This window comes from Arvicanthis niloticus, chromosome 24, assembly GCF_011762505.2.
Source record: "Arvicanthis niloticus isolate mArvNil1 chromosome 24, mArvNil1.pat.X, whole genome shotgun sequence".
Taxonomy (NCBI): domain Eukaryota; kingdom Metazoa; phylum Chordata; class Mammalia; order Rodentia; family Muridae; genus Arvicanthis; species Arvicanthis niloticus.
The window spans coordinates 25,592,659-25,613,248 of record NC_133432.1 but is presented as its reverse complement, the minus strand read 5'-3'; the positions used below and the strand labels follow the sequence as shown (position 1 = coordinate 25,613,248).

Here is a 20,590-nt window from a genome sequence, read left to right as displayed (position 1 = left end):
TGCTGCTGCCATAGAATCTGCAAGTAGCTGAGGCTGTTCCTGTCTCTGCTTTCCCAAGTGCTGGATTCCATCCACCATGCCCAGCTAATTACAGTGTTTCCCTGTGGTATTGATATGATGGCTCTGAGGGTGGCTTAGGAATGGTGTCCTCACGTTACCTGCTTTCTTTCCCCTCGGCCTTAGTGAAATATTCTGGATACCTGGAGCACATGGACAAGCCTTTTGATTCTAATTGCTTTAGGAAAACACCTCGGCTGATGAAACTTGGAGAAGGTAAAGTCATCTGGAGTCATCTGGGCAAAGGAAGGCAGGCCATGTTTTAGGACTGTCACAGCATCCAGAAAACATGTTCTTAGAGTTGGTAGCTGAGCTTGGATTTCAGGGAAGCACCCATGTTATCTTGTCACTTTTCTCCTTGGGACGTTATTTTTGGCTGATAGCCTACCTGGCAAGTTTATCTTGGCATTTAAGTTACTCATTGGGCATTATTAAAATTTTTGTGCATATGTGTATATGTGCCCAGTGCCTGCAGAGGCCAGAAGAGGGTGGCAAGCCACCTGGAACTGTAGGTAGGCAGTTGTGAGCCACCATGACGTTACTTGGAACCAAACCCAGGTCCTCTGCAAGAGCAGTAAGCACTCTTTAACTGCTGAGCCATCCCCGCAGCTGCAGGACATCTTTTAAGATGGAATCTCAACTGTGAAGCCCACACCTACCCTGAACTCAGAAGTCTACCTCAGCTCTGAAGTGATAGAACGATAGACATGAGCCCCCATACCTGAATCCACGGCGTTTATGAAGTAAACATAGTAAATGCTTACTTCTTAGCATGTATAGTGAAATAAGACATCGTAGGATCTGGGGGAATGAGTAAAGTACTTGCCATGTGAACATGAGGACCTACTGTCCATCCCACAGAGCCCATGGTGGTTTAGTTTGTTGGTTGGTTTCTGTTTTTGTCTTGAAAGGTCAAATGTAGTATCGTATGCTTATAATCTCAGTGCAGGGGAGGCAGAAACAGATGGATCCCTGGGGTTCTCTGGCCAGCCAGCCTCCTCAGCAGACTCCAGGACAATGGGAGATCCTGTGTTTTAAAAAAAAAAAAAAAAATGGAAAAAAAAAAAGAAAAAAAAAGCAGATGCCCCTGAGGAATGACAGTTGATACTGTCTTCTAGCACGCATGTGCTCACACATCAATACACAGATACACAGACATCTCAAGAGGCCACGCTCAGATGATGAGAACCCCAACTTAGGGACCTTACTAGGGGTGGGGAGGTTGGTCTCTAATCCAGAAACGGAACATCATAGGATTGAATGAAACATGGAGCTCTGAGGAATGATCTGGGTCTGCTTGAAGACATTACAATTACCCTCCTTTTGGCAGGGTCACAGACGCTGTGGAAAAGAAGGCTTGAGATAAGAGCCCTGAGGTTTGAATAAGATTTCAGTTGTGGGGCTGGAGAGATGGCTCAAAGGTTAAGAGCACTGGCTGCTTTTCCAGGAGATGGGGTTCAATTTACAACACCCATATGGTAGCTTACAGTAATCTATTAACTCCAGTTCCGGGGGCTCTGATGCCCTCTTCTGGACTCTGTGAGCATTGATTAAATGAATTTGCCACACATAAAAACAGGCAAAACACATACATAGAAGTACACATAAAAATAAAGGAAAAACTTAAATTTCAGTTAAGGTAGATAGACCACAGGCATGGATTGACAGAGAACTTAAAAGAAAGAACAGACTATGCAACAGAGGTGGGGCCTGCAGAAGGTGGCATTTGGGAAAGTAGGACCGTAGGAACAAGACTGAGCACTGAGGTGGGCACCTAATGCAAAAGGCTTAGTTGGCATATTCCCTATATTGGCATATTCCCTATAGTTGGCATATTCACTGGTACCCGTGAGTGGACAGAATGCCAAGTGAGCTAAAGTTGAGTTCTTGGACTTTTCTTCCAGATATTACACTCTGGGGCATGGAGCTGGGCCTTCTAAGCATGCGCAGAGGGGAACTGGCCAGGTTCCTGTTCAAGCCAACCTATGCTTATGGCACCCTGGGGTGCCCTCCCCTCATCCCACCAAATGCCACTGTCCTGTTTGAAATCGAGCTGATTGACTTCCTGGACTCTGCTGAGTCAGACAAGTTCTGTGCACTCTCAGCTGTAAGTTCCAGACTTGGGATTTTCCAGCACTTTGTAAATGGAGGGGTGGGATCATGTTGGGGTGGCTTTGTTAGAACGCCTGCCCTGGGTTCCACCCCGCCTACTGCTCAGTGATGTCTGCGTTCCTCTGTCTGAGGTACGTAAGGTATGAATTAGCTCTGTGGTAGCTGTTCGCTGTTTCATTACCTTTGCTTAGTTCTCACTACTAGTTGGTGACTACTTTTCAGGAAGTTAGACACTGGCAGCTTAATAATGAGGGTTATTGAGGCTTGGGGATGTGTTAGAGTTCTTACCTAGAACCCCTCCACTACAGGGCTGGGGCTATGTATGTCAGGTAGTAGAGCGATAGTGTTAACAATCCCTCAGTTTTATCCCCAGGACCATAAAAACAAGTTAGAGAATTGGTCCCTCCTTGAGAATTGAAAAAGACTTTTACTGTTGAGCAGTGGTGTTGCATGCTTTTAGTCCAGCACTCAGAAGGCAGAGGCAGGCAGATCTGTTCTGCATAGTTCCAGGACACCCAGAGCTACACAAATCCTGTCTCAAAAAAGAAAAAGAAAAAAAAAAAAAAAAAAGAGAAAAGGCTTTTAGAATTTGACAGGCTAGCCATCCCATGAGATGCAAGCTGAAACAGTCTCAGGGAAACTGAGACCTGGAGCTGCAGTTCTTATAATGAAAGTCTCAGCTTTGCTGTGTGGCCTCTCCCAGGTCCGTAGAAGCGGAGCTTGTAATCCCATCAGCAGTCACGCACATGTGGTTGCAGGCTTCGCTGCTCCGGATGATTTGCTTTTACACACTAGGCTGTCAGGGCCGCACTTGCCTGGGGCTCTGATTTCAAGGCTTGGGCTAGGGTTCTATGGAAGGTTCTAATATGAGGCCAGGATACCAGCATGAACGTGTAGAGCCCCTGGGCCCTAAGCCAGCTAGGATCTTGCAAAGTCTGGCTGAGTGATTGGGCTGGGCTTGGCAGGCTCCTTCTGCTTCTGGGGAACTCTGAGAAGGACCACAGCAGCCAGATACCTGGGCTGCTCCTTAGATGGGCCCATTATAGTTTGCATCTGTATGGGCTCTGCACACACATGCAGTAAGTTCATGGTCCAAGAGAGAAATGTTGATGACTGTAACATGGCAGCCATTGTGCCACTGGGGCTTCTGGCTCCATGTGGCTCCTCTTGTCTCTGGTCTTCAGGAGCAGCAAGAACAGTTTCCACTCCAGAAAGTCCTCAAGGTAGCAGCAACTGAGAGGGAGTTTGGCAACTACCTTTTCCGCCAGAATCGCTTCTGTGATGCCAAAGTGAGATACAAGCGGGTAAGAAAGCTACGGGAGTGTGCTCCAGAAAACTTACCTTTTCAATTTTCATGTGGATGGCTGCAGTCTGCATGTATGTCTGCCCACCACGGGCGTGCCTAGTGACTTCGAGGCCAGAAGAGAAGATCTGGTCCCTGGGAATTGATCCCCAGGAACTATAGTTTCAGACAGTTGTGAGACACCATGCGGTGCTGGGATTCGAACCTAGATCTTCTTGAAGAGCAGCCAGTACTCTCAACCTCTGAGCCATCGCTCCAGCTGCAGAAAACTTAAGAGCATAAGCTTCATCTGTTTTGCTACTCTTCATGGGCAACCATTACGAAGATCACATTAAGCTGGACCAGTGGTTCATGCCTGTAATCCCAGTTCCTGGGAGGCTGAGGTGGGAGGATTGTAAGTTCCAAGCCTGCTTGGGCTTCTAAGCTAGACTCTGTCTCAATAAAAAGGGGCTGGGGAAATAGTTCAGTGAGTAGCAGTGTTTGCTTCATAAGCATGACGATCTGAGTTAAATCTCAGTGCCCACATAAAATGCTGGCATAGGTGCTGGACGGATTACAGCGAAGAGTACTTACTGCTCTTACAGAAGATCAGAGCTCAATTCCTGTCATCCATATGGCTCACAGCTGTCTGCAACTCCAGCTGTAGGAAATGTGATGCCTTCTTGTGACCTCCACGGGTTCACATAGTACACCCACATAGTGCACATACATTCACATGGTTATGACACTTGAACATAGAGAAGGTGTTGTGGTTGTTTTTCAAGCCAGGCATGGGCACATATATGCCTATATCAGTCCCAATATTGTGGGAGGCCAAAACAAGAAGATTACTGAGACTTGGCTCCAAGCTCAGTGAGAAATCTTGTCTCAAGGAATAAAGTAGAGCAGTGCTTCTCAGCCTTCTAACGCTGCAACCTTTAATATAGTTCCTCATGCTGTGGTGACCCCCCACCATAAAATTATTTTCATTGCTACTTCATAACTGTAATTTTGCTCCTCTTATAAATTGTAATGTTAATGTGTTTTCCAGTGGTGTTAGGTGACCCCTGTGAAAGGTTTATTAGACCCCGAAAGGGATTTCAACCCACAGGTTGAGAGCCACTGAGGTAGAGTGATACAGCAGGACATGTGACATTGTCCTCTGCCTTCCTCATGTGCACACCAACCCACCCACACATGTATGTATGTACATATATACATACATACATACATGCATACATACATACACACACACATACATACATACACACACAGAAAAAAAAATCCTTATGGTAAAAGGGCATGACTAACGGGGAGCTTGGGAGTGGGGTGGTGTGAGGCAATGTTCTATATGTTGATTTTTTTTTTAAGACCTTGTCATTCTATAGCCTAGGCTGGCCTCAGACTCATGACAGTCCTGCCTCAGCTTCTCAAGTGCTGTGGCTAGAGGCATGAGGCACAAAGTTGGCTCTGTCTGTTGATTCTATTTGTTTGTGTGTCTGTTTGAGGCAGAGTCTCACTGTGTAACCTTAGCTGGCCAGACTTGCTTTGTAGACCAGGCTCTCCTTGTACTCACAGAGATACACCTGCCTCTGCCTCCCGAGCGCTAGGGTGAAAGATGTGTACCACCATGCCTGGCCTGTGTGTTGATCTTGATGCTGTTTTCCTGGGTATATTTGAGTTATGAAGCTTCATTAAGCTCTGCACTTTTTCTTACCTGTGTCCATATGTATTTTAGTAATTACCATCCCGGGGAGGTAGGGAAATAGCTCAGTTGGTAAAGAGTTTGAAAGAAAGAATTATGACCTGAATTTGATCCTAAGAATCCATGTTTAAAAATAAAAGGGGCCAGGTGTGGTAGTGCCTACTTGTAATCCTAGTACTGGGAAGACAGAGACAGGCAGGTCCCTGGAACACCCTGACCAGCAGAAGAGGCTGTGTCTGAAAGAACAAGCTGAATGAGTGGCTCCTGTGGAGTGATACCTGAAGTTGTCTTCTGGTCTCCACATGCACTTAACAGGTACACACCCATGCATATATCCACATATACAAACATGCACACATGTAAATACAAAAAAATGTACTGCTCCCAAAAAGTTTATTAAAATATCCTCCATCCAGCACTACCCTTCCAGCTGTAGCTGACTTTCTTCATTGTGTTTGCCATCTATGGGATTTTCTGTCCTTCTGACTATGGAGACTGGGTCACTCTGTGACGGGTCAGGTCTCCAGCTATAGGGCTGTGGGCAAGTAGGTGGAACAGAAGTCTGTTGAGCTCTCTGCTGTGGAAACAGAAGTATTTCTCACACCCATGAACAGCACTCCACCTGCCCGTTCCAGGATCGACAGTCTTCCTGTTTCCATTTCTCCAGAACATAGACCTGAGCTGGGGATACAGCTCAGTTGGTAGAATTGGCACACATGAAACCCTGGCTTCACCCCCAGTACTGTGTAAAACAGGTATACTATTTCTTGGATTAGAGACAGGAGAACCAGAAGTTGAAATTCAGACTGCAGACATCACCCAGCAGTTAAGAGTGCAGAAGACCTGAGTTCTGCTCCCAGCATTCACATCAGGCTGCCCACAACTGCTTGTAACTCCAACTCCAAGGGCTATGTTATCTCTATATGTTATCTCTAGTCTTTACTAGCACCTGCATTCATCTGCATATACCCACAAACACACAGATACACATGCAAACACATAATTTTAAAAAAGAAATTGAAGGTCATTTTTTACTACATAGTGAGTTTTGAGGCCAGCCTTGGCTACAGGAGACCCTATCTCAAAGATTAAAAAAGGGAATCTTAGAATGGTGGTGCACACCTGTAGTCCCAGCACTTGGAAGGCATAAGCAGGCAGACTGCTGTGAGGTCAAGGCCAGCCTGGTCTACATATTGAGTAAGTTCCAAGACAACTAAGGCTATGTAGAAAAGCCCTGTCTCTCACACACACACAAAAAGCAGACATAGGGTACTGAAAGGATGGTTCAGCAATTTAGAGCATTTTTGCTCCTACATAGGACCCAGGTTCAATTCACTGCACCCATACAGTGCCTCACGACCATCTGTAACTCATAACTCCATTTCCAGGGAATCTGATGCCCTTTTTTGATCTCCGGGTACCAGGCATACATGCACACAAACATACAGGCAAAGCATCCATACACATAAAAGTAAAAAAAAAAAAAAACTGGATGTGTTAGCACAAACCTTTAATCCAGCTCTTGGGGAGACAGAAGCAGGTATATCTCTGGAAGTTTTCAGGCCAGCCTGGTCTACATAGTGCGTTCCAAGACAGCAGGGCTGTAGAGACACTGTTGTATGTTTCCGTGTAGGAGTATATGCATTTGAGAGTGCTGGTGCTGATAGAGGCCAGAGGCATGGGATCCTATAGCTGGAATTACTGACAGTTGTGAGCCACCTGGGATGGGGCTCTAGTTTGTCCTCGACTCTTGGTGGGTTTATTGTTCTTTCTCCTTTTGAGGCAAAAGAGTATGTTGTCTGCCTCACTCAGGTTTGCATGCCTTCTTTTAGAAACCTTCAAACTGGGCTGGAGAGATATCTCAGTGGTTAGAAGCATGTATTGCTCTTGCAGAGGACCTGAGTTCAATTCCCAGTACCCACATTAGGCACAAGATCACATGAAACTCCAGTTCTAGGAAGATCTAACGCCCTCTTCTGGCCTCCACAGGTGTTGTATTCATGTGCACACATCCTATCCCTCACATTTTTTTTTAATTTAGTTTTTTGAGACAGTTTCTTTGTGTAGCTCTGGCTGTCCTAGAACTTGCTCTGTAGACCAGGCTAGTCTAGAACTCAAGAGATGTGCTTGGCTCTGCCTCCTGAGGGCTGGGATTAAAGTTAAGGTACGTGCTACATCCTCTTGGCACATGACATGACTTACGGATTTCATTGCTATGAAGAGACACCGTTACCAAGGGTGCTCTTATAAAGGGCAACATTTAATTGGGCTGGTTTACAGGTTCAGAGGTTCAGTCCATTATCATCATGGTGGGAAGCATGGGAGCATCCAGGCAGGTATGGTGCAGGAGGAGCTGAGATTTCTACATCTTGTTCTGAAAGCAAACAAGAGAAGACTGTTGTCTTGTAGACAGCTAGGATGAGGCTCTCAAAGCCCATCCCCACAGTGACACACTTCTTTCAACACAGCTACTCCCTGGGTTAAGCATATTCCGATCTCCACAGCACATAAACATAATTTAAAACAACAAAAATAGAAGCCTTCTGACTTTAATATAATAATGCTATGTCTTGTGAGGTAGTTGAGTTCTTTCCGAGATAGTTCTGTGTGACTTGTAGGGATGTAAGACTGTCCCTCCTAACCCTTTGCCTTCCCTCTTCTCTCCAGGCCTTGCTGCTGCTCCATCGACGATTGGCCATCTGTGAGGAGCAGCACTTGGTAGAACCTGCTGAGCTTCTAGTCCTCCTTAACTTGTCCTTTGTGTACCTGAAGCTAGACCGACCTGCCATGGCCCTGCGCTATGGGGAGCAGGCTCTGCTCATTGACAAAAGGAATGCCAAGGCCCTCTTCAGGTGTGGACAGGTGAGTTGAGGGTAGTGGGGAGAGGGGCTGGGACAGCAACTCAGTAAAGTACTGCAAGTAAAGGCATGCAAGTCTGAGAGCCTGAGTTCATTCTCCAGAACCCACAGTGCTGGACCCCAGCACTAGGGAGGCAGAGACAGGTAGATCCCTGGAGTTCACTGGCTAGTCAGCCTAGATGAATTGAGGAACCCTGGGTCCCGAAGGAGGACCTTATCTTGAAAAATAAGTTGGGCTGCTCCCAAGAAGGAAGCCAGGTTTATTTCTGGTCTTCTCCATCCACATGTGCAGTCCCACACAGAGCAGGAGCTCTCACTTGGGCTACCACCACAAATGCTGATTCTCTAATGTCTCGTTTTTTCTTCCCAGGCTTGCCTCCTCCTAACCGAGTATGAGCAGGCTCGGGATTTTCTAGTGCGAGCTCAGAAGGAGCAGCCCTGCAACCATGACATCAATAATGAGCTGAAGAAGCTGTCCAGGTGAGAGTGAAGGGCAGATGTGTGCCCAAAGGCACAGTGAGAGATGGCTGTGAAAATTTTAGTCCAACCAACCATCAGGCTAGAGCACAGACTAGGAATGCTGCCTCAAGCTGGCTTAGAGCAGCATCTCACCTGCACAGGTCATTGCTCATTGTGTGAGAGAGCTTCACTCTGAGCGTCTCCCTCCTTCCTGTTGGGCCACCTGAAGAAGTCACCCATGCAATTCTCTTGTGTATATTTGCAAGTGTGTGTAGGCCAGAAAACAACCTTGAATGTGTGCCTGGGTTCAACAGCTAGACTGGGCTGGTGGCTAGTCTGTAGGTCCTCCTGTCTCTGTCCACTGCTACCTCACCCCCACCCCACCCCATGCTGGAATTATAGACACATTCTACCCACTGAGCCTGGGTTTTACATGGTGCTGAGGATCCAAACTTGGGTCCTCACATTCCCAATGACCTATGTCTGTAGTCCCCATGTACCTTTTAAGGGTCCTGTGCAAATCAGATATGGTGAGCCACTCTAGTAGTCCTAGCACCTGGGATACTGAGGCAGAAAGATCACAAATGCTAGGCCTTCTAGGGTCTGAGTAAGGTATTCTATACCCTTCTAGGATCAAAAACCTAAGAGTGCTAGCCATTCTGATCCCTACGGCCTACATAGTAGAAGGAGAGAACTGGCCTGAAAATTTCCCTCTGACCTCCATGCATGGTATACAGAATAAGTGTACAAAAATCCTTTTTTAAATCTCCCACAATAAAGTAAGTCTTGAATCCCAGCACTCAGGAGGCAAAGGCAGGTGGATCTCTGAGTTCAAAGCTGCCCTTGTCTACAGAGTGAGTTCTAGGAGAGCTAAGGCTGCACCTTGCTTCTAAAAACCAAAATTAATTAATTGTAAAAAAGCTGTACTTGCCAGGTGGTGGTGGTGCACGCCTTTAATCCCAGCACTTGGGAGGCAAAGGCAGGTGGGTTTCTGAGTTCGAGGCCAGCCTGGTCTACAGAGTGAGTTCCAGGACAGCCAGGGCTACACAGAGAAATCCTGTCTTGAAAAACCAACCAACCAACCAACAAAACAACAACAACAAAAAAACCCAAAAAAGCTGTACTTAAGATTCTACCTATTCTCAAAATCACCTGAGACCCCTTGTTCCTGATGACTCTGTCTAGAGCCACGAATGAACTGGTTCTGTATGACTCATTCAATCGAGGAGACATTAATCTTTTAGAAATGTAAGTTGGGAGGTCACTAAAATAGTTCACTGGGTAGTTTCATGCTGCCAAGTCTTATGACCTGAGTGTTCATGCTTAGGACCCATATGATAAGAGAAAACTGATTTCTACAAGTTGTTCTCTGAACTTCACAGACACTTTTTTCCAAACACATATATTAATAAATGTAATTATAAAAAAGAAAAACATTTTATAAAAAATGTCACTTTTTCTGCTTAGAGATGCCATGTTTGTTGTAGAGAACCTGAAAACATCTTCCCATAAGTTCTAGGATGGCCACCATTTTTAACATGTATTTTTTCCTGCCTTGGTGAGTTTCTCAACTTAAGGTCAAGCGTTCTACCACCATTGCCGAGGATGTGCCTCATTTTCATTTGGAGGCAATCTCTTTGCTGCTGGCCTTTTGGTGTTTTCCAGGAGCTTCCTTTCTGGTATGGAAAGTATCCTTTCAGGTTGCATACCAAATTTTGGAGCAATCTGACCATCTTTAGGAGGAAAGATCTCAAAATGAGTTCGACAACATTTAGAACAAGGGTCATTTAGCAGGTCTTAGCCTGAGCCCACTAACAGTGGCTTTTGCCTTCCCAGATGCTGTCTTTCCAAATGATGGCCTTGTGTCCAGGACCTTTGTCAGTGGGCTTAACCTTGTCTGTCCTGGCATCTCCCCAATGTTACCTTCATAGACTAATACCCAGTTTTTAGTGGCTGTAACCAGAGAATTCAGCCACCAGATGTCACCTCCTGCAAACTTATAAAACTTGCCTTTCTCTCCACAGCCATTACAGGGACTATGTGGACAGAGAGAGAGAGATGTGTCACCGGATGTTTGCTCCATGTGGAAGCGGCTCTTCAGTGGGAGGAAACTGAAGGTACTCAGAGGGCTGGGCATTCATGAAAAGACTCAGGGTTCTATCCACTAGGGAAAAGATGGTTCTCCTCAGCAAGGCTTGGTGACCAGTGGCTCTTGCCACTGAGAACAGCATAGGACAAAACACACTGTGGGAGCTTTCCCACAGAGTAGGTCACTGAAGGAGCACTTAAAGGTTACATTCATGTTTGGGAGGTCTCAAGCTCTCCATTCAAAAGACCTTTTCATGGTTTGTGAAATTAAACCCTTCTAAGGAACTGAGGTCATTAGTGTGACACTTCACCTAAGTTTGAAAAAGGAAAATTAAGTTCCTTTGTTAATCTGTTTTGGAGATACTTTCATGTAGTCCAGAGTGGCCTGGAATTTACTATGTAGCTTAGAATGACCTTGAACTGCTGATCCTCCTGACTCTACCAACTGGGTACTAAATACTAAAATTACAGGCTTATACCATCAGTCTGATTAATGTAGTACAGGGTATGGAACACTGAGTCGTGTGCCCAGTAGTCAGACACTCTGCCCATCAAGCTGCATGCTTAGCCTGTTTGTGTGTGTGTGTGTGTGTCTGTGTCTCCCTCGAGTGGTAGAGGCAGGTAGATATTTGTGAGTTACAGTCCAGCCTGGCCTACAGATTGAGTACAAAAAAAGAGTAATATACCATTATGTTTACCTGCAGGCCGTATATGTGTGAGTGAGTGTGTGTGTGTGTGTGTTGCTGAGGGTTGAACACAGTGCCCCTGCATATGGTAGGCAAATGTAGACATGTGTTCTAGCATTGAAAAGCTCAGACCTGGGGCTGGAGAGATGGCTCAGCGGTTAAGAGCACTGACTGCTCTTCCAGAGGTCCTGAGTTCAATTCCCAGTAACTACATAGTGGTTCACAACCATGTGTAATGGGATCTGTTGACCTCCTCTGGTGTGTCTGAAGGCAGCTACGGAAGACCTAGGAAGGCTCCGACCTCAGTTTAACTCTAATACATTACTAAAGAAGGCAAATTCTCTATGTCAAGGAATCGGGCTGTAGTGTGCTTTTTCAGTTGTGCTAACGACCAGAATTCAAAGTTTGAAGATAGGGAGACCTAAAGGAGCAGAACATTGCTGTCAGCCAACAGTGGCTTGTGGTTGAGCAAGCACTGGGCAGAGTGTCCCTACAAGTACCCAAACCTTTCAGTCTGCCGTTACTTAAGAAAATTAATGGGAACAAGTTCACCTGCCTTATACACCTGTTCAAGCAGGTCTAGAGCTCCACTCTCCTGAGAGAAGTGAAATAAGAAGGAAGCAGCTGGTGAGCAGGCTCCTCTGCTAAATCCCGCCTTTAGTGTCCCTTTGTGTCTGCAAAACAGGGCTTGAGAGGAGGGGTCATGAAAGGCCCATTCATCCATGTGCTCAAGCAGTGTCTGCTTGACAGATGCCCCCTGTTAGTGCCTTTGCAGGCATGACTTTTTGAACCTATCCTCTGAGTCTTCCAGGGGAACTTCTGAACTAAGCTGAACCAGAGGACCTCTCATGATTTGGCTCTTGTCGCATTCAGTAGAGACATAAAATATCTGTTTCCCAGATCTCTCCCACCCTCTGTCGCTGTCTGTCTCTGTCTCTGTCTCTGTCTGTCTGTCTGTCTGTCTGTCTGTCTGTCTCTCTCTCTCTCTCTCTCTCTCTCTCTCTCTCTCTCTCTCTCTCACACACACACACAGAGCTCATGTAGACGCTAAAAGTTAAAAGAAACATCAGGATCTTCAATTGCTCTCCAACCACCTCACCCCCTACCCACTCCCCCTTCCCTGTCTTTGAGACAGGTCTCTTACTATGCAGCCCTGGTGGTCCTGAGCCTCTGTGTAAAGCAGACTGGCCACCTGCCCCTGTCTTCCAGGCTCCAAGATTGAAGATGTCCTCTACTGGTCCACACTCTACTTTCTGATTGTTTGGTTTGTTTGTTTTTCTAGACAGGGTTTCTCTGTGTAACAGCCCTGGGTGTCCTGGAACTTGCTTGTTGTGGTTGAGCAAGCACTGGGCAGTGTCCCTACAAGTACCCAAGATAACCTTTCAGTCTGCTCTGCCATTACTTAAAATTGTTGTGAGTTAAGGCTGGCCTTAACTCACAGTGATCCACCTGCCTATGCCTGTTTCCCCAGTTTTAGGATTAAAGGTACCATCACACCCAGCTCTATCTTACTTTTTGAAGACAGGGTCTTTCATTGAAACTGAAACATGGCCCTACATCTATGCTGGCTGACTAGTGAGCCCAGGGATCTTCTGTCTCCACTTCAACTCTAGGATTACAAGCTTTCTGGTCTCATGTCTTCATGCTTTTGTAGTAACTAATGGAATGATCACTCCAGCCCCTGTTAAGTTATGTGGGGCCAGTGAAATGACTCACCATATAAAGATCCCGTGGCCAAAGCCTGATAACTTGAGTTTGATCCCTAGGACCCAGAAAGGAATATTTAGAGTTAAAGGAATATTTAGAGTTAAAGAGTTAAAGTACTGGCCTTTCATGGCCAGTACTGGTTACTGATTTCAGCTTCATGGCTACAGCCAGGTTGCCCCAGTCTGATTTGCTCTCTACCACTCTGTCTAACTTTGGCAAGATACTTAGTTGCTTCAGGCCTGACATCCTCTGAGGAGACAACATCTATGTCATGGAAATGCTGTATCTCTGGGGACATGGCTCAGTGGGTAAAGTGCCTGCTGCATAAGCAAGAGAACCTGAATTCAATCCCAACACCCTTTTCAAAAGCTAAGCATGCCTGGGGAGTATCTGTAGTCAGAGCACTGGGAGGGTGGAAATATGGGAATGGGTATGGGTATGCCTCAGTCACAGTGTGTGTGTGTAAGTCAGAAAGCCCACTTTGTCCTTCTGCCCATTCCCATATTTCCTCGTCCCTTCTGTATCCCTCCTGGACATTTGGATTTTTATAACAGTCTGCACAGATGGTTGATTCTCTAAGCTGAGGCCCAGCTGGCATCACAGCCTCTTATTTCCTGAGCCAAATCAACTATTTCCTGGATTCCTTTCTTTTTCTTTTTGGTTCCTTTCCTTGTTTAGTACCTTAGGACAACTTTGGACATTGACTGCATAAGATAGGAAACAATAGAAATTTGTGTGTGTGTGTGTTTGTATGTGCAGGTTTACATAGTTTGAAGGCCACAGTTCAGCCTCAGGTGCCACCAACCATTTTATTTGAGACAAGATCTTTCATGGGCCTGGAGTTCACAGTTAGGATAGGCTTCCAGTGAGCCCCAGGGGCCTGCCTATTCATCTTTACAGCAATGGGATTACAGGCAGAGGCGGCCATTCTAACTTTTTTATGTAGGTCCTGGGGATCGGATGCATGTTCTTTATTCTTACAAGGTGAATTCTTTACCAACCATCTCCCTAGCCCTGCTTGTTTATTTTTAAGGTAGAGCTATAGGCAGGTGTGGGGCATGCCTTCAAGGCCAGCCTGATCTACAGAGCAAGTTTCAGGACAGTCAGGACTTCACAGAGGAAACACTGTCTTGAAGAGGGTGGAGAGGAAGGGTCTCAATATACAGCCCAGACTGGAACTTGCAAGTCTCCTGCAGCTGCCTCCCAAGTGCTAGGCTTTCAGATGTATACTGCCATACCTGCTTTAACATGTTAACCTTTTTATGTACAAGGAATATTTTAGTGGGCCTTGATCCTTGAGTTAGCATCTAACTAATTGAGCATAGACTTTAGGGTAAGAACAACGTTCCGTCTCCTTAGAACAGCCCCAAGTTTACATCTCACTCATTAGTCTCTGTCTCATAGGAGAGAGCCACCACTCCAGACATGCTCTTTGACTGCCCCTTCATCTTCCCTTAGTGATTGCTTTGGGCTGTGCCTCACAAGAGCTTCTCTTTAATAGGCAAGGTGTCCATTGTCCTCCTACCTACCAATATGGCCATGGCATTTGCCATTACTCCTAAATCAGTAACACAAACTTGGGGTTTCACATGCTCCTCTGACTATCCATCACTGCTAGGAACACAGCACGCACTTCCCCTCATGGAATTGGTGGTGTATTTACTGCCTTTGATTGAACCAGGGCCTGGAAACAAGGTGTCATCTGCTGACCTCCATGTAGTTGGTGCCTGCAACATGCAGCCGTTTATCCTGGGGTGGGGGGTCCTTCTCAAGCAGTTTATTCTGACTCAAAGGAGAAGTCTCTGTGAGTCTCTGTGTGTCTTTCCTAGGCAACATGACCCTATGTAAGCCATTTAATTTCTCCAGCCCAAGGGCCTAAGGGTACCTGGGAGGTATAGTCCTTTGCCATAAGCTGGGGTCTGCATTGTGCATAGATACATGGCACATAGAATTTGTTCTTGCCCGCACTCCAGGCTTTACCTATGCTGTGAGTGGTAGGATAGCCCAGCACTCCAGGCTTACCTATGCTGTGAGTGGTGGGATAGCCCAGCACTCCAGGCTTACCTATGCTGTGAGTGGTGGAGAGCAGGAACTCCTACTAGTTCCCATTCGGCACATCCACCAGCACTGCTTGTTGGGTAGATTTAATCCCGACTAAGGACACCTGCCAAACACTTCTCTATAACAGGTAAGAAAGACCTAGCAACAGAACAGACCGTTCTGTAAACCTTAACTCCAACCACCTTACATTCCACCTGAAGTTGTCCTAGGGCTTAACACACATTGGTCTGACAGGACTGGGCACAGGATATAGTCCCAGGCCAGATTTAAAGGGGGAACGACACTACAAAATCTGCCTGATCTACAGAGCAGTTTCCAGGACATTCAGGGTTTTAGGAAGCACTGTCTTGAAGAGGAAAAAAGAAGACACTCGGACATTCATATCCATGTACTTCTTTCTGTCGCACTTCCAACCCCTGGCACCCTGAGTTCGTATCAGATAGGTCTCAGTAGATGTTTCATCCTCCAGCATTTCCCCAAGCACCCTATCTGGGAGATAAGGATCATTCTTTTCGTATTTTCTTCCTTTGCCTGAGATATTTTCTGCCTATGTGTTTTGACTTTTCTGTTATGGGTATTTCTCAAATGCCTAGTTTCTTAAGTACCATTTAACAATTGAGAATGCTCCAGGAGGAGCCTATGGAGGAGCTTGGTGGTATGGTGCCTGCCTAGCTCCATGAGGCCCTGGGTTCAATCCCAAGAATCGCCATAAAACAAATACAGTAAAGATACTCTGTCAGTAGAATAATTGGTAGCAACTCTGTGGACAGAGGCAGGCATTTTGGATGGAGTGGTCTTAAGGCTAAACCTGGAGGAACCACCCAGAATGCTTTGGGATTCCAGAAGGCAGAAGGAAGGTGTCTGTACTGGGTACCAACCCTAATACTAGTTTTCTTAATTTCCCTAGAACGTTTTTTATTCGTGAAGTAGTATATGTAAGAAGCTTTTCACTGTGGTTTTCACTTTCTAGTGAAGGTGAAGTCTTGTATACATTTGTAGACTGAATTATATTTGTCACCTACTGATCCTTTGTCCCCCCCCCTTTTTTGTTTTTTTTTTGTTTTTTTTTTTTTTTTTGTTTTTGTTTTTTTGTTTTTCGAGACAGGGTTTCTCTGTGTAGCCCTGGCTGTCCTGGAACTCACTCTGTAGACCAGGCTGACCTAGAACTCAGAAATCCGCCTGTCTCTGCCTCCCAAGTGCTGGGATTAAAGGTGTGCTCCACCACTTCCCGGCTTTGTCCCATATTGTTGTTTGTTGCTGTAAAACCTTTAAGGGGTCTGGAGAGGTGGCTTGTTTGTTAAGAGTGCTTGCTGCCCTTCTCTGATTCCCAGCACCCATGTTAGGTGGCTCATAGCTACTTTTAACTTCAGTTTAGGGGATACAGCAACTTCTTCTGGCCTCCTTGAGTACTGCACTCAGAGACACATACTCCCAAATGCATAATCAAAAATAAAAGAAATCTAGCTGGGCAGTGATGGTATACACCTTTAATCCCAGCACTTAGGAGGCAGAGGCACACAGATCTCTGTGAGTTTGAGGCCATCCTGTTCTCCAGAGCTAGTTTCGGGACTACACAGAGAAATGAAACCAAAATAAAACAAAACAAAACAACTCTTAAACTCTTTTGTGTGTGTGTCTATATTTATGCATATGCACATATATGTATGTGAATGTGAAAGTCAGAGGTCAACATCAAGTATCAATCACCCACCCTCTTTACAGAGCTTGTGATTTTAACTAGACTGGCTGAACAGCAAGGCCCAGGAATCCTCTTGTCTTCCCCAACACTTCCTTTATAAGTGCACATGACATCGGGTGGTTCAGGGTCAAACTCATACCTTCATGCTTGCATGGCATGTACTTTATTGATTGAACTATCTCTCCAGCCTAGATAAATCTATATATATCAAAAAATATTTTTATAGATTATATATATGTTTTTTGTGTGTATGTCTGTGTTTATGGATGTGTGACTATCATGGTCTATGTATGGAGGTCAGCTCTCGACCACCTAGGTTCTGGGGATAGAACTCAGATCACAAGTAAGTCTTGGTGGCCAGTTGCCTTTACCCACTGAGCCATATTGCTTCTCCTCCCCCACTTTATGTGTATGGATGTTTTGCCTGCATGTGTCTGTACCAGGTGCATGCAGTACTCTCGGAAGTCAGAAGAGGGCAGCAGATCCCCTAGGGCCAGAGTGACAGATAGTTGTGAGCTGCCCTGTTATATCTGCTTTGTGAAAATGGCCTATCAGTGCCCTTTACCATCTTTAGGGTTGTTTTTTGTTCATAGCTGAGCTGGTTTCTGTGTGAATATAATAACTAAATACCAATTGGGAAAGGTCAGTTTTTTATTTTCAGTGACTTCCAGGGACAGGCACTGATGGCCTGTGGGAGAGAGCAGAGGTCTGTGATTTGTGGCAGAAGTCAGGAGAAAGGGATCCCTCACAAATCTTCCTGCATCCAAGCATTATTCCACGTCTGCAGAGCTCCATGGTGTCTGTAGACCCACTTAGCTCACCCAGCGTTGGTATGGGAAAGAGATGAGTATTTCTGTCTCATAGGCTGGGGATGGACAGAGCTCTTAATTCTGTATCTTTCCCCTGTGGAGTCTTGGTGTGGGTGTATAAGCATTGTGACTGCTTTTGTTGTTCTTAATGTAAGTTGGAGTGTGGTCATGGTGTCCCCTCTTGTGTTAAATGTGAAGGAAGTTCTCTTCTCTGCTCTTCATTCTTAAGAGAAGCCAAAGCCTTTGGGCCACAGAATTAAAAGGACTGAGCCAGGGACGGACAAGGTGGCTCAGTGGGTAAAGGCACTTGCTGTCAAACCTAATAACCTGAGTTCAGGCTCCAGATACCACATGGTAAAAGGATAGAACTGACACCCATGGGTTGTCCACTGAATAACATATATACAGTGACATGGATGCCTATACACACTGACCCTGATAAAAGAGTATCTGTGTATATACACACAAGATAAACCAGAGATCAACATTAGGTGTCTTCTTGTATCATATTCCTGCACCTTTTTTGCATAAGAGCTCTTACTGAACATGAAGCTTGCCAGTTTGCTTAGGTTTCTGGTCAGCAAACCTAAGGGATCTTCCTGGTTTCTCACCCCCAGCATTGGGATTATAAAACAATTTACACTCCATGATTGGATGTGCATTTTGCTGTTGTTGGTTCCTCCCGACCCCCTGCCCCAAGATGAGATTTCACGGTGTAGCTCTGGCCAGCTTTGAACTCACAGAAATCCTCCTGGATACTGTGATTAAAGGTATCATGTTGAGCCCTGTGCTTGGCTTTCACATGAGTTCTGGATACTTTAAGCTATCTCTACAAGTCCAGGAAAAGAGCATCTTAATGGGATTTTTTTTAAAAAAACTGTGTTTCCTGGGAAGTCACAGGAAGCCCATGTGGAAGTGGGGCAGGCTGTGGAGAAGGTATTGGAAGCCAAGATTCAGGAATTTGGTCCTAGTTCAAGAGTCAGCTGAGAGAGCACAGGAGCAATGGGCCTCAGAGGTCTTGGGACAACAGTGTTTCAGAACAGGCTCCCAACATCTAGGCCCCAGGCCAGTTACCATGGAAGCCCTGAGGTGAACACTATTGATTGTTGTTTATAGTGTGTGATTGAATTTATCTGGGGATTCTGTTTGATCCCTCTTTCCTAGAGAAAGAGGAAGCCTCAGACCCAGCATGCAGTCTGTAAAGATGCTCTGTGCATCCAGTTGGATGTTGGCATCCCAGACAGATGCCTTGTCTAAATGTGCTTTTGAAACTTTATATGGGATTCATTCTTCTGACTTCCTATCTCCACACTGAGTTTTGTGATGACTGTGGAGTCTCATTTTCCCCAGGGTGTCAAACCAGTCTACCCTTCCTACTTCTGTTGCCAAGGGAGGGCTGATCAGCTTAAGCTGTTAAACACAGCTCTTGATCTTCTGGACTGCTGTGAGATGCCTTTCTGCCTGCTCAGGAGGTGCCTCTGAAGTCACCCCTTTGTTGTCTGGCTATAAATACCTCTGCTCAGGTAGCTCCTGTTTCATGATAACCCTTTCCTGAAAAGACATTTCCTCTGTAGGGTGTCTTTGGCTCCTCACCTCTTCCACATCCTCTCTTGGCAGTGGTCACAGGCCCATAGCCTGCTTCCTGCTGAGATGTGCTTTAGTGGATTCCATGCTCTTTGTAGGTGAGGGATCAATGAGGCTATTATTATCTCGGAAGCTAGCTAGGCTCCCTTTCTCATCTACAGAGTGAACAAGTGCAGAAATGCCCTCCATCTCATTCCAGGGTCCAGAAATGAAAACAGATTGCCAGTTGTAGTGCTCTGGCTGTGAGGTTAGCACGTCATTCCAGCCCCTCTGGCTTCAGTGGAATTGCCTTATGCGGATCATTAGCTTGTGCTTCATTGAGGCCATTAAATGTTTGCTTACCCTGGAATCAAACTGCCATATAGCCAAGGGTGACCTTGAACTCCTGATCCTTTTGCTTCTATCTTTTATGTTCTGAGATTACAGTTATGCCTGGCTCTTGTGATGCTAAGGATGGAACCCAGGGCTTTGTCCTTGCTAGGCAAGCACTAAGTCAGCTGAGCCTATTTCAAATTTCTTGTGTTTCTTAGTAACTGCATGTGCCCTGCCATTGAGTACATGTGATCCAGAACACCTGGTTGGATAAAATAGTATCCAGGGAAACTGAAATAAGGGACCCAAGCAATAAGAATTACCATTTTGTCTTCTGAGTGGGATGATGAGAAACTCCTCTCCATTCCCAGAGTTTGCCTCCAGCTCTGTGGACATGGACAATACTCACATGACTTGGTTGCAGTTATTATTGATTTTACTCAAAGAGTTTGTGTGGGGGGTGTTATTTAATATAATATGGCAGGGGAGTAACCTGGCAGGTGCATGCTAAGATATCTGCCTGAGAAATCATACCATACAGCAGACCTGGTACACAGGAGGTTTATTAGGGAGAAGGGAAGGGAGCAAAGGCCTGGAGAAGGGGTAGATGCAGACAGATGGGAGCAGAGCCATGAGGGCAGAGGACAGAAGGAAGGACAGAAAGGTGAAAGACCAGCTGGAACGTGTGGGAACAGAGAGAGAACTGGGTGGTGGGCTGTTGTTTAAATGATGCCTGCACTGGGCAGCGGGTGATGACTTAAGCTATTGCTAGGTTCCTTGGTAGGAACCTAGCAAAATTATCTGTAAGCCACATTCCTCCCTTTTTAAGTAAAAATGAGGAACTAAGAAGAGGTGAGGTGGGGCAGGAGTGAGGTGGTTGTGTTCTTTAGACTATTTCCTGCTGGCTGGGGGTGACATCTTTAGGGACCCTAAGAAAATTGGGGTGCTGCTGGTCAAGTCTTGGGTGAGCTGGCTATTTCACTGCTGTCCATGATCTTTAAGAGGATCTACAGCTAGGAAAGTGTAGGCCCCATTGAAGCAGTCTGGGAGGCCACAGAGCACCTGTGGATAGCCACCCTGGAGCTGTTCTGGATGCAGATCTCAAACACCAAGATCTGGCAGGCTATTGAAACACATGTACACATCAGAAGCCTCTGGAATAGGCAATAGG

General features: G+C 45.8%; 1 protein-coding gene across 1 annotated transcript in view; it reads left to right on the top strand.

The window, feature by feature from the left end:
* Fkbp6 (FKBP prolyl isomerase family member 6 (inactive)) overlaps positions 1-20,590 on the top strand; it is an 82,014-nt gene that overhangs the window by 1,714 nt on the left and 59,710 nt on the right. The window contains exons 3-8 of the mRNA XM_076923167.1: positions 184-273; positions 1,962-2,164; positions 3,354-3,473; positions 7,824-8,018; positions 8,385-8,494; positions 10,498-10,590. Coding sequence (XP_076779282.1) covers positions 184-273; positions 1,962-2,164; positions 3,354-3,473; positions 7,824-8,018; positions 8,385-8,494; positions 10,498-10,588 — 809 coding nt within the window. The 3' untranslated portion in view covers positions 10,589-10,590. The remainder of the gene's footprint in view (positions 1-183; positions 274-1,961; positions 2,165-3,353; positions 3,474-7,823; positions 8,019-8,384; positions 8,495-10,497; positions 10,591-20,590) is intronic.